Source organism: Salmo salar, chromosome 15 (assembly GCF_965601325.2).
Source record: "Salmo salar chromosome 15, fSalSal1, whole genome shotgun sequence".
Taxonomy (NCBI): domain Eukaryota; kingdom Metazoa; phylum Chordata; class Actinopteri; order Salmoniformes; family Salmonidae; genus Salmo; species Salmo salar.
In genome coordinates this window covers 50,099,595-50,113,439 of record NC_138305.1, presented here as the reverse complement: position 1 = coordinate 50,113,439, position 13,845 = coordinate 50,099,595, and the positions used below count along the sequence as shown (strand labels likewise).

The window sequence follows — 13,845 nt, the reverse complement described above, 5'->3', positions numbered from 1 at the left end:
GCTGTTTCCCCTGACGAGAGGGAGGGTTTAGAGCTCCAATCATCGATGGGGCCGACCAATCAGCTGCTTAGAATCCAGGAAGCCATTTCCTGAAATACACACATACAAACACATACATACCCAAAACATAGAAACTGGGGAACGTAACACTAACAATAGATGGAATGCAATTTACTCCACTGGGGTAATAACTTTTTGACCCTCGCAACCTCTGCAGATGAGCTTTGTGCCTCTTATCTGACTCATGCTCTCTCTCTCTCTCTCACTCACACACACACTCTCTTTCTCCCTCTCTGCTCTTTTTCCCCTGCTGGAGGATTAGGCGATGCCTAGGCATGAAAGGAATAGTCATGCTTTCTATCCCTGCCCAAGAGTTTAGAGAAGAATGGATTTGCCTGGTCACTAGAACTGTGTCAACAAACGTGTGTGGTTGATGTCAAGGATGGCACAGTGAGCGCATTGTTGCCTTTTAGTGCACAGCTTCCTCTTCATCACATTCAGACAGCGCTTTGAAAAGTGACAGCTCCCAAGAGTTAGCGCGAGCCTGTGAGGCAGCAATAGACTGACACGAAGAGAGCGCGCCATCTCACGCTAACCTCAGCCAGACCTGAGGTGTCAATCTCACACACACACACACACACACACACACACACACACACACACACACAGCATGCCATAAAAGGGCCTAGCCGTTCAACCTCCCCTCTCTGTGTCATGTGCATTCCAATCAGCTTTTAGCACTTATGCTCAATATGCACAGCCTACTAATGGCCAAGAAACAACAGGGGTTGTGTCCACCACTCCTCTGAAACTATTTAACTGTTCAAACTCCATTGAACTCCAACTATCCATTCCACAGTCTCAGTTCCTTAATATGAAGCTTTGTGAAGTGGGGGTTAACGATAGGTCAGTAAAGTACATAAAAGTGCCATAGTTCTAACAGATCCTGCAAGAAATCAACCGTTTATCGACTCCCAAAAAGTGGACTCTAGTAGCCTAAACTTTGGTGTGTTGACTGTAACAGGACTGCTACACTGCAAGTGTAACTTGTACAGAGTGTGAGACGCTCCAATTCATTTAAATTAAACTTGGGCGTAAGCAGCTTGGCTCTGCGAGAGGCTCGCGCTGCTCAGGGTAAAATATTGCTCAGGTTTCATTTTCAAGAATTCAATGCACACGGCTCACGCCAAGTACACTTGATCAAGTGGCGCTTACGCTCTGCTCACTCTGGAAAAAGTGACAAGCCCGCTGGAAGTCAGTTGTCAGTTTGATAACATGGTTTTGTCATATGAAGACATGTCAGTATTGTTGATGTTTTTAAGAATTAGGTGTGTATGATAATGTCATATGGGTGCCTATGCTGTTGCCAATAGGCTACGTGCCGTTAACCATAGGCTCGATGCTGTAGCCAAATTACTTGAGACACGAGCCTATTTAGGCAGTCTTCCATAGCCATCTTTCACATCCACCTAAAGCGACACTGATCTGGTTTATCCAAAGTTTGGCTCTTATCTGAAGTTGTTTCATCTTCCTTCTCTGGGGTTGGGTTTCTTTTGGATATCTGGACCCACTCCTGTTCATACGTGATGGGCAAGTTGTTGACCTGGTTTTTGTTTCAATTCCACTGTGTCAAATTAGGAGCCTGCCCTTGGTCTGTAGCACTTTGTTGCTTTATTGAATAGGTCAATCACAGGTAATATGTTTTGTTTTGTTGTGCATGTCTGTATATTCCTCTGTGTTTGTATGGGTCCATCATGTCACTAAATGACTGGTTTGTGCAATACTTTATGTAGGGTAGATTTGTTCCCTTCAAAGCTATCAAACTACTAATTTACCAAAGGTCATGCATTGATTTACTCTATTAAAATACTACAACAACTAGGTGCAAGTTGGTTCGATTCCAGACTGTATCACAACCGGCTGTGATTGGGAGTCCCATAGGGCGGCGTACAATTGGCCCAGCGCCGTCCGGGTTTGGCCGGTGTAGGCCGTCATTGTAAATAAGAATTTGTTCTTAACTAACTTGCCTAGTTAAATAAAAATAAATAAATACATTTACCTACTAACCCCTTGTTGACATTGGACTACATTTGAATTTACATGCATAAATCATGTTGTCTGTATCTGTGGATCATTAGATGATACAGTAGATCAAGTTATTCAAACAAAGTGTTTGGCTTGTTAGCATGTTTATTGTAGTGCTTATGTTGACTCTTCATGTAGATGGATGTTGGCAATACTTTCCCTTTGTTTTTCCAGTTTTAATATTTTCATGGCCTGTGGACTGCGTCATAGTAACCTGTGGGGAGACAATGACTAAGAAGCTCTGTGAATTCTCTCTCTTGCTCTCTCTCGCTTTCAATTCAAGGGATTTATTGGCATGGGAAACATGTTTATATTGCCAAAGCAAGTGGAAATGATACTAAACAAAAGTGAAATAAATCAGAAATTAACAGTAAACATTACACTCACAAAAGTTTTAAAATAATATTTCAAATGTTGTATTATGGTTATGTATAGTATTGTAACAATGTGTAAATAGTTGAAGTACGAAAGGGAAAATAAATCTCTCTCTCCTCCGCCTCCCTTTTTTTTCTCCATGCAGGGCCAGTATTAGTATTGTATTATTAGTATTGTAGGATCTCAGGGTGGACACTAACCACAAAGCCACTAGAAAAACCAAGCCACACTCTATTGATCCCTTTAGCTGGACTGAGGAATTTCATGGGGGGCTGGCAAAAAAGGTGTGACAGATATTAGCGACGCACAATATATCGACCTTCATATTGCTATATTTCTATGCTGATATTGTGGGACAATATTTTTTAGGCCTATATTGTTGCCTAAACCAAATGTGATGTCCACTCATGTCCCAAAATAAAAACGTCCCACAAATGTTCTGCCCCCATTGTGTAACTTTTACAAAGTGTCAAAAAATTACAGTAATAATTGTAGCTTCGATCATGATCATCATGGCCAAGAAAAGCTGCCCAGAATTTTCATATTGGTGCATCCTTATGCCTACTAGTCCGAAAAGAGGTGTCTTTGTTTTAGCGATGATGCACCACTTACTGTAGGCTTACATGGTTAACACAACCCAAAACGGGTCTTCCATTTTACAGTCTTTCCCCCTTCTGTTAAAATAGCTGCAAGAATGGAAAGTTCACCCAGGGCAGGGCCCGAAGCCTACCTCCATTTGTCAAATGTAACCCAAGTCCACCTTGCATAACTCATTCATCAGTCAAGCCTAATTACAAATGTGGGTGTGTCTTTTTACTTTCTGAAGGGCTTCCAGGTGTATCGTTATAGGGCCCCAGAGCACACTGAAGAGATCAAAGCGCTGCCCTACGGGCGTCAGCTCCTGTTACCCCATGCGCTCAGCTCCTGCCCTTTAATTGATTAAGTCATTCTCAAGCCGATACCCCACCCCAGATCGCATATGGTACCGCAAAGTGCTCTCTTGCCTCCACCTTTTGAAACACTACATAAACAGCACTAAATCTCCAGACTCTGGACAATACAGTCCCCACAATCAACAACCTCAACAGCCGTTACCACATTTCTCTGTCCCAAATGGCACCCTATTCCCTATATAGTGCACTACTTTTTACCAGGGCGCATAAGCGTGCCAATCCTGGACACAGCCACTATTTCATATTGCTAGTGTAGCTTGGAGCCGGGACAGCAGGCAAGACTGTTCCCTGTTCCCGCCTCGTTATTAACTACCCCTCTGCCAACAAGGCCACTGGACGAAAGTCTATTCTTGAAGGTAATGAATACTTGTCTAGAGTATATTATTTAGAGCGACACAGCAAAGAAGAGAGGCTGACGCACAGAGAGAGGAAATCTCCTGCGGTTGGCTGGTGAAAAGATATTTCGGCTCCCCAGGGGTGAAATGGACAGATGGGGTTTGGGCAAAAGTAGTGTTGGGAAAAGTAACCAATATCCCCTGTAAGGCTTCAATGACTTGCAAGTTCCATTCCTTGCAAGGTAGAGAGACGGTTAGGGCCATGGTCAACTAACCACGTAGCCTTGCAGACTTATTGGCTCAGTCGTCTCTTTAGGAACCTGCTGGCATAAACGAACATGAATTGGGGTGTGTCTGTGTGTGTGTGTACGCGTGTATACGTGCATGCAGTGTTTTCCCTAAGCGTCGGTGAAATAGCCAGGTACAGACTCATTTTCTGCAAGATTTTTTCAAAATTCACACTATCTTGTAAAATATTGGTGTGCCTGACTAGTGCAGCCTGGGTGTCGTAGATTAATAACCGAGCACAAAAATGCTAATCTCTGTTATTGTTATGGTGAGAGGTTAGCATGTTTTGGGGGTATGATATTTGTGCATCTGTAATTTTGTCACTCATCATTATTCATGATTCATTCAGGACTATTCATAATCATGGTAGCATCCACATTAATGTAGATGTGTTTAGAAACATATTATATTCTTATTTACAATAAAAGTGACTCCAAAATGACACAATACATTATTTACCATTCATTTCTATTGGGCACAAAATCATCTGAAACACAACCAAAACAAACAGCAAATGCATCCAACAAGTTTGTAGAGTCACAAGCTTGGTGTAATGATTGCATGCTCGGAATATGGGACAAAATACTAAACTTTTGATTACTTTAATACAAATATAAGTTAATTTATTCCAATAATTTTGGTCACCTAAAATGGGGGGACTATGTACAGAAAGTGCTGTAATTTCTAAACGGTTCACCCGATATGGATGAAAATACCTTCAAATTAAAGGTGACAGTCTGCACTTTAACATCATAGTCATTGTATCATTTCAAATCCAAAGTGCTAGAGTACAGAGACAAAAAAAGTAATAGAAAATGGTCACAATCCCAATACTTTTTGAGTTCATCCTAGACTAGAGGAAAACCTGCTTCAGTCTGCTTTACACTGGGAGAGGAATTTACCTTTCAGCATAACCTGTAACACAAGGCCTAATCTAAACTAGTTGGTAAAAAAAAAAAGACAGTTAATGTTCTTGAGTGGCCAAGTCACAGTTTTGACACAAATCTTCTTGAAAATCTATGGCAAGACTGTCTAGCCATGATCCCCAACACCTTGACTGAGCTTGAATAATTTTGAAAAGAATAATGGGCAAATATCGCACAATCCAGGTGTGCAGAGACTTGCCTAATAATACTTTAAGCTGTAATCGTTGCCAAAGGTGTTTCTAACATATATTGACTCGGGGGTGAGTACTAATATAATCGAGGTATATTTGTGTTTTATTTTTCGTATATTTAAAAAATATATATAATTTTTCTTCCACTTTGTCATTACAGAGTAATTTGTGTAGATCAATGACAAAAATATCTTTTAAATTCATTCAATACCACTTCGTAAAATGTGAAATACAAGGTGGGTGAATAATTATGGTACCCATTGTTGGTTATTTAGTTTGCTTGTCAGCAAGAACAGTAGTATTTTTTCGGTTAGTCGTTTAGGACATCTACTTTGTGCATGACACAAGTGATTTTTCCAACAATTGTTTACAGACAGATTATTTCACTGTATCACAAATCCAGTGGGTCAGTAGTTTACATACACGAAGTTGACTGTGCCTTTAAACAGCTTGAAAAATTCCATAAAATGATGTCATGGCTTTAGAAGCTTCTGATAGGCTAATTTACATAATTTGAGTTAATTGGAGGTGTACCTGTGGATTTATTTCAAAGCCTACCTTCAAACTCAGTGCCTCTTTGCTTGACATCATGGGAAAATCAAAAGAAATCAGCCAAGACATGGGGACAAAGATCGTACTTTTTCTAGAAATGTCCTCTGGTCTGATGAGACAAAAATAGAACTGTTTGGCCATAATGACCATCGTTATGTTTGGAGGAAAAAGGGGGAGGCTTGCAAGCCGAAGGACAACATCCCAACCATGAAGCATGGGGGTGGCAGCATAATGTTGTGGGGGTGCTTTGCTGCAGGAGGGACTGGTGCACTTCACAAAATAGATGGCATCATGAGGATTATTATGTGGATATATTAGGAAATTATAATAGGAAATGATGTGGATATATTGGAGCAGCATGTCAAGACATCAGTCAGGAAGTTAAAGCTCGGTCGTAAATGGGTCTTCCAAATGAACAATGACCCCAAGCATACTTCCAAAGTTGTGGCAAAATGGCTTAAGTACAACAAAGTCAAGGTATTGGAGTGGCCATCACAAAGCCCTGACCTCAATCCTATGGAAAATGTGTGGGCAGAACTGAAAAAACGTGTGCGAGCAAGGAGGCCTACAAATCTGACCCAGTTACACTGTTACACCAGCTTTGTCAGGATGAATGGGCCCAAATTCACCCAACCTATTGTGGGAAGCTTGTGGAAGGCTACCCGAAATGTTTGGCCCAAGTTAAACAATTTAAAGGCAATGCTACCAAATACTAATTGAGTGTATGTAAACTTCTGACCCACTGGGAAATGGTATAAAAGAAAAGCTGAAATAAATCATTCTCTCTACTATTATTCTGACATTTCACATTCTTAAAATAAAGTGGTGATCCTAACTGACCTAAGACAGGGAATGTTTACGAAAATTAAATGTCAGGAATTGTGAAAACTGAGTTTAAATGTATTTGGATAAGGTGTATGTAAACTTCCGAATTCAACTGTACATTGAAACTTTTGTTTTTATCCCCTGGATTTCTAACCCCTTGATGTTCTTGTTGGATCTTATTTTAATAGCTATTATTGAAATAATAGCCATAATAAATACATATGGAGACAACGGACAGCCTTGTTGTACTCCTCTTAAAAGCGCAATACTTTCTGAGAAGTAACCATTATTTACTATTTTACATCTGGGGTTGCTGTACATAACTTTAACCTAGTGTATAAGAGATTCACCAAAATTAAAGTAATCCAGGTATTTATATATACATTTTTGGCGTACTTCATCAAACGCCTTTTCAAAATCTGCTATGAAGACCAGGCCTGGTATCTTCAAAGTTTCATAATATTCAATTGTGTCAATTGTCGTATATTATCTCTATTTAAAAAAACCTGTCTGATCAGGATGAATAATATCTGGTAAAACCTTTATTCTAAGTGCTATGCATTTCGCCAGGATTTTCACATCGCAACATTGAAGTGTTAGAGGCCTCCAGTTTTTTTAAATGGACTGGATCTTTATATACTTTCCACCTGTGTCCTCTTTTAGTAGTAATGAAATCAGACCTTCTTGTTGAGTACCTGAAAGTCTACCATTTGTATAAGAGTATGTCACGAATCCCACCGAAGGTGGCTCCCCTGCCTGTTCGAGCAGCGCTCGGCGGTCGTCGTCACCGGCCTACTAGCCACCGCTGATCCCTTTTTCCTTTTCAGTTTGTATGGTCTTATTGGTTGCACCTGTTCCCTATTGTGTTTCTTGATTTGTGTTTATTTAAGCCTGTTTAGCCCGCCCAGGTTTGTGCAGGATTAATTTTGCTGTCGTGTATTTTGGATGTGCTGGCTGACGCCTTATTTCTCTCTCCGGACTGTTTGCCCGTTGTTTTGGGTTGGTCATTTGTTTTACGCGCCCGTCTGTTTTGGCGTGACCGGTTTGGGCCGGAAGAAATAAAGACGTTGTACTATTACCTCTGCTCTCTGCGCCTGACTCCAACCACCACTCCTAGTATCCCGTGACAGAGTAATTAAAACATGATAATAATGGATCTTTGAGTACATCAAAAAAGGTCTGATATACCTCTACTGGTATGCCGTCAAGCCCTGGTGTTTTTCCAGAATGAAAAGATTTAATTGCCTCATAATTTCCTTTCTGTAAGTTGGCCTTCACACAGGTCTTTCTGTAAATGTGTTATTTTTACATTATTACTAGGAAAAAAATCCTTACAGTTAACATCATTCAGTGGAAATGGAGGAGACTGAAAACAAAACATATGCTTAAAATATTTTGCTTCCTGGGTAACTCCATCATTTGTAACGAGTTTCTGTAAATTCTTTTTGGTAGAATTTCTATGTTGAAGATTCAAGAAAAATGTGCATTTTTCACAATTTTCCATCCAATTCCCTTTATTTTTGTAATACATTACACTTGATCATTTTTGAATAAGTACCTTCAATTTGTTTTTCCTCTAACCTATTTTGTGCTTCTATAGTACAGTTTCTATTACCATCTGCCTGCGCTGTAGCTTCCTCCATTTCCTTTATTATTCTAATCTCTTTTGACCTAAACTGCTTTTGTTTTAATGATGAGTATTGTATTGAATGGCCTCTAAAAGTATATTTGAAAGTGTCCCATACAATAAGGGGATCTGCTGTACCTATGTTGTACAAAAAAAGTAATTTATGAATTATTTTGTCTTAGTTAAGAACAAATTGTCATCCAATAGGCTTTGATTAAATGTCCAATATCCCCGTCCACATGGAAATTCTGTAAGAGTTATATGGAGGCCAATTAGATGGTGGTCCGATCACATTCGGTCTCCTATTAATACTTGTTTTACTTTTGATGCCAGCAAGAACGAGACTAGGAAGTAATCAAGACGGCTAGCTTGATCAAGCCTCCTCCATGTATATCTCACTAGGTCAGGGTTTTTCAAACTCCATATATCCACTAGTTTTAATGTATCCATGATCTTTGTGATCTCCTTAAGTGCTTGAGGGTGATAGTTTGTAGAGTGATTTCCTTTACGGTCCATTGAGTTACTTAAAATCGTATTATAATCTCCCACCATAATAATAGATTCTTCCATTGCTTGTGAGCTCAATAGATTATTATATATAGTTTCGAACAACTGTGGATCATCATTATTTGGTCCATATAGATTAATTAGCCAAATCTGTTTTTGGTCCAATAGCATATTTAAAATAATCCACCTTCCTTGCGGATCTGTTTGCACAGTTTGCACAATTGGATCAAAATTTGTATTAATTAGTATAATCACCCCTTTTGAGTTTCTTTGCCCATGACAAAAATATATTTTTCCCTCCCAGTCCTTTTTCCACCCAACCTCATCTATATTTGTAGAATGAGTTTCCTGTAAACAATAGATATCATATTCTTTCTCTTTTAGCCATGTAAAAATGTATCGTCTTTTTTTTATCTGTAAAGCCATTACAATTATAACTTGCTTTACTTATTTTTCCACTTACCATAATGATACCCAAGTTTCAATTAAACTAAAATAAGTCCAACCTTGTTTTAAGTCCACATAGTCCACGGTTCCATACGGCATGAATATAAAAATGTAATAATCTTTTCAAACATTTTTTTATTGTTCATGCAAAAAAAATACAAATAAAATGTTTTTGTAAAAAATGAATGAATCCATATTTGTACGGTGTAATGCGGTGCAAATATGTATCCTCAACAGGAGGTAGCTATCACTCACAGCCACGTTGTAATCTTCGAGTCCTTGAACATTTGGTTGTTTACATATAATTTATCCACCACTAGACAAACAGTCTGCTTCTCTGCTCAGAGCCTTTTGAAAGTGGGGTACAGGGCACGTCGTCTCCTCACTATTTCATGAGGAAATTGTTCATTAATAGAGAATGGGGTGTTCTTCAAATCCCTACCCTGTTGTAACAAGGCAATTTTCATTTTGTAGTGGGTTAGCATAGCTACGATCGGGCGGGTCTTCCCACTGCTCTGCCACCGAAACGGTGAGCTCTTTGAAAATCAATTGTTTCCACCTGTTTGTCCGTCATCTTGATTACGTTTCATGAACACTTTTACTTTTTCCTCCGTTGACTGATAGTTTCGTCCTCCTTTATTCCCATTATAACAATATTATTTTTCATACTTCTGCACTTTAGATCAAGTAATTAGGATTTCATTGTTTTATTATAATACCGTAGCCTCTCTGTAGTGTCTTTAAGGGAGTTCATGGTAGTTTTCAATATCTTATTTTCCGCTCGTATTTCTTCCATCATTTTATTACTGTAATCCATTCTTGTTTTTAAGGCCTCAACCTCCCCCAGTAGCCCAGGCAATATATCCAGTTTTTTTTAACTGCTCGCTCATGCTTGTAAGCAATGCTCTGTCTTCTGGAGACATAGTTATAAAAACGTCCCCCTCCAATGTTAAATTAGGAATTTTAAATGCGGCTTTCCTCCTGTTTCCCTCACAGAACTCAAGGAAAAGTCTTCTCTTGTTCGCTTCGATGTATCTGTTTCTTTTCCGAGCATATCAAAATGCTGATCAATAAATAGTTCCAGATTCTTTATATTATCGAGAACGTTTGTTTCGTAGTTATCAGTTAATCCTCAATTTTTGTGGTTAATTCATGGGACAAGCTGTGCCTACCATGCTGCCACCTGCCACATCATGACGTTAGTAACTGTCGATCTGATGTCAAAAAGTGTTTGGTGGTCATAGGAGATAATAGCGTAAACTTTCTGTATAAAACAAGTACGAATAAACACGAAAAATATGAATAAATAGCAAAGTTGATTTGGAGCTCGTAAGACGGCAACCTTCTGCGTCTGCGCCATCTTGAATGACCCCTCTCTCCTGTAACTTCTCCCTGGCTAATACCCAAGACTAGCTAGCATGATACTTGAAACCTATGCTGTCATTTAGTCACAAGATGGGTTTAGAAAATGACATGTTTGTAACCATGAATAACTCAACACAACTGAAAAACACTTCCGTATCCGTTTTTCTACTTATGTCGCTCAAAAAACACTTTTTGTTGATAACTCGGCGAAACACTGTCAGACTGTGCTGTGCTTTTTTGCAGGGAGGTTGTCCTCCGTATTAGGAATGTGCTGGCTTCACTACAACATTTTAGCTTCTGAGCTTGTTACTTTCGCCCCGTGTTACTTTCATCCCGGTTCTCCCCGAGCTAACAGGATCAATGAGCTTGAAATCGATCAGCTCACTGGTGGTGTGTGAGATGAATCCAATCTCTTGTAGCCTCATGGTCTCATTAGCCTGATCCAAGATCTATATTTGTAGTGGATAGACGATATGGTTAATCAGAAAATAGCCTAATTAGTGGGAAGAAAGCATTGTTGTTTAGATGTTATCACATCAAAGCAACTCTACAACTGTTCACCTATTGACTTTGAAGAACATTTGAACATTTACAGCAAATATACGGTGCCTAGTGAGTCTACACACCCCTTGCACTGTTCTTCACATTTTTGCTGCCTTAAAAGTAAATCTAAAACAAGATTCAATTACATTTTCTTTCTACAGATCTACACAACCTACCCCACATCTTCAGAGTGAAATAAAATTATAGAACATTTTTCTAAATGCATCACAAGTGTATCTTGTTATGGGTATGTTTGTCATTGGCAAAGACTACGGAGTGTTTTAGAATAAAAATAAACGAAACCGAGCTAAGCACCGCAAATACTAGAGGAAAACCTGGTTCAGTCGGCTTTCCAACAGACACTGGGAGACAGATTCACCTTTCAGTAGGACAATAACCTAAAACACAAGGCCAAATCTACACTGGAGTTGATTACCAAGACCACATTGAATATTCCTGAGTGGCCTAGTTACAGTTTTGACTTAAATCAGCTTGCAAATCTATGGCAAGACTTGAAAATGGCTTTCTAGCAATGATCAACAACCAACTTGACAGAGCTTGAAGAATTAAAAAAATAATAATGATGTGCAAATATTGTACAGTTCAGGTGTGCAAAGCTCTTAGAGACTCACAGCTGTAATCGCTGCCAAAGGTGATTGTATGTCATTTTCAATAAATTTGCACAAATTTCTAAAATCAAGTTTTCACTTTGTTATTATGAGGTATTGTATGTAGATGGATGTATATATATATATATATATATATTTTTTTTTTATCCATTTTGAATTCAGGCTGTAACAACACAGTGTGAAATAAATCAAGGGGTATGAATACTTTCTGAAGGCATTGTTTTTGTCAAAATTGCTCAAGCTCAGTAAATGTGTTTGGGAATCATTGATGGACAGCAATATTCAAAGCTTGTGCCTAATCTTCAAGCAAATTTAAGTTGGGACAGGGACTGGACCACACAGGAACACTCAACACCTTGGTGTGTCTTTGGCATTAACATTTGTGTAATTGTGCCACTGAAAAATAAAACTCTACGTATGATATAAATGGTCAGCAGTGTGTCGCTATCTTCCACACCTAACAAGAGTCCCAAGTTTAGCTCTGATTGAGAAAAATAAACTCAGCTAATAATATATATTAAAATAATACTAACAAACTAATAACTTATCAATAGAATTGTTTTCTAGGTGGACAGCATCAAAGCTAGAGTTGCAAATCCCGAAAGTTCCCAGGTTTCCCAAAAAGTGACCGGAATTTGGGGAAAGTGGACGGAATGTTGCAACTAATTTAAGCTTTTTTATTGATTACTATTTGAATTTCAGTTCACTTCCTGTATTGACTGGACATGAAATGAATTGACTGCAAATGAAATCAAATTGTATTAATCACGTGCCCAATACAACAGGTGTAGACCTTACAATGAAATGCTTACTTACAAGCTCTTTCCCAACGATGCAGCGTTAGATAAGAAAAAAAACACATGAGAAATAAAAACACAAGAATGAAGCTATATACAAGGATTACCAATACCATATCAATGTGCAGGGTTATGTGGTAGATATGAACTTGTTTATTTAATTCTTATTTTACCTGGAAATTTGACTGAGAACAAATTCTCATTTACAGCAACAACCTGGGGAATAGTTACAGGGGAGATTAATGAGCCATTTGGATGCTGGGGATGATTAGGTGGCCATGAGGGCCAGATCAGGAATTTAACCTGGACTGCAGGGTTAACACCCCTACTCTTAAGATCAGTACCATGGGATCTTTAGTGACCATAGAGAGTCAGGACATCCTACTGCCCTGGGATATTTTTGTTCTTTCACCAGAGGAAAGAGTGCCTTCTACTGGCTCTCCAACACCACTTCCAGCAGCATCTGGTCTCCCATCCAGGGATCAACCAGCAGTGGGCTGCAGGGTGGTATGCTGCTGGCTGCAGGGTTGTATGCTGCTGGCATACCTACATGTAGGCAGGGGTTAAGTGTCTAGGCATCAGGATAGATAATAATAAGAGTACAAAGTAGCAGCATTGTATATGGTGGGTGTATGTATGTGTCAGTGTGTGTGTGTATATGTGTGTTAGCAAAGTATTAATTGATAAACACTGTTTGTGTATTGTATGGTTGCATTCACCCCCAATTCTTACAAGAAATGTAACATGCTTGCTATAGCTGTGCTCTGTTCTTTGGTTCTTTCCCCAGCTCAGGTCAGGATGTCCAGAGAGCTAGTGTAATCATTAACCTGCCAAACCTGGTGCGTCAGAATCCAGCAGAGACCTTCCGACGGGTAGTGCCAAAAGTTCGGGTGGGCCAATTAATCTGTTCTACTCTAAAGCCTAATATTCATATTAACCACTGTACTGTGGTAAAACCAAAATTTTGACTGAATAGAAACATTAACTAATGACAAATGTCCATTAAATTAAAATTATTCCTTTTTGGTGTGTCTTGTGACATGTCCATAGTAACAAATGTTCAATAAACATCTTCACTCCTAACCCTTCCCCACTTTTAACCCCCCCTCGCCCTCTGACACAGGAAGTACTACACGTAGCCGGGGCAGACATGCAGCTAGCGGCGGCAGGCTCCTTCCTGACCTTGCTCCAGGATGACATTGTCCTCATCCAGACGCACACCCACTCCATCCTACAGATCGTTCTACTTAACCTGGACCACCGGGACACAGGTCAGCATGGTTCTTATAAGCATAACATAAGAGATGTCATAAGCAGTCGTGATGATAATAACTTATTACAGGCTACCACAACTGATTCGACAAGACCATGGCAGGAAGTTAAAGTTGTCTTCACCGTGT

The 13,845-nt window shown here is 39.3% G+C and overlaps 1 protein-coding gene across 3 annotated transcripts in view; it reads left to right on the top strand.

The window, feature by feature from the left end:
* Positions 1 to 13,845, top strand: part of ppp4r4 (protein phosphatase 4, regulatory subunit 4) — a 152,532-nt gene that overhangs the window by 58,014 nt on the left and 80,673 nt on the right. For all 3 annotated transcript variants that reach the window (XM_014145076.3, XM_014145077.3, XM_014145078.3), the window contains 2 exons: positions 13,233 to 13,335; positions 13,569 to 13,716. In XM_014145076.3, the coding sequence (XP_014000551.3) occupies positions 13,233 to 13,335; positions 13,569 to 13,716 (251 nt within the window). The remainder of the gene's footprint in view (positions 1 to 13,232; positions 13,336 to 13,568; positions 13,717 to 13,845) is intronic.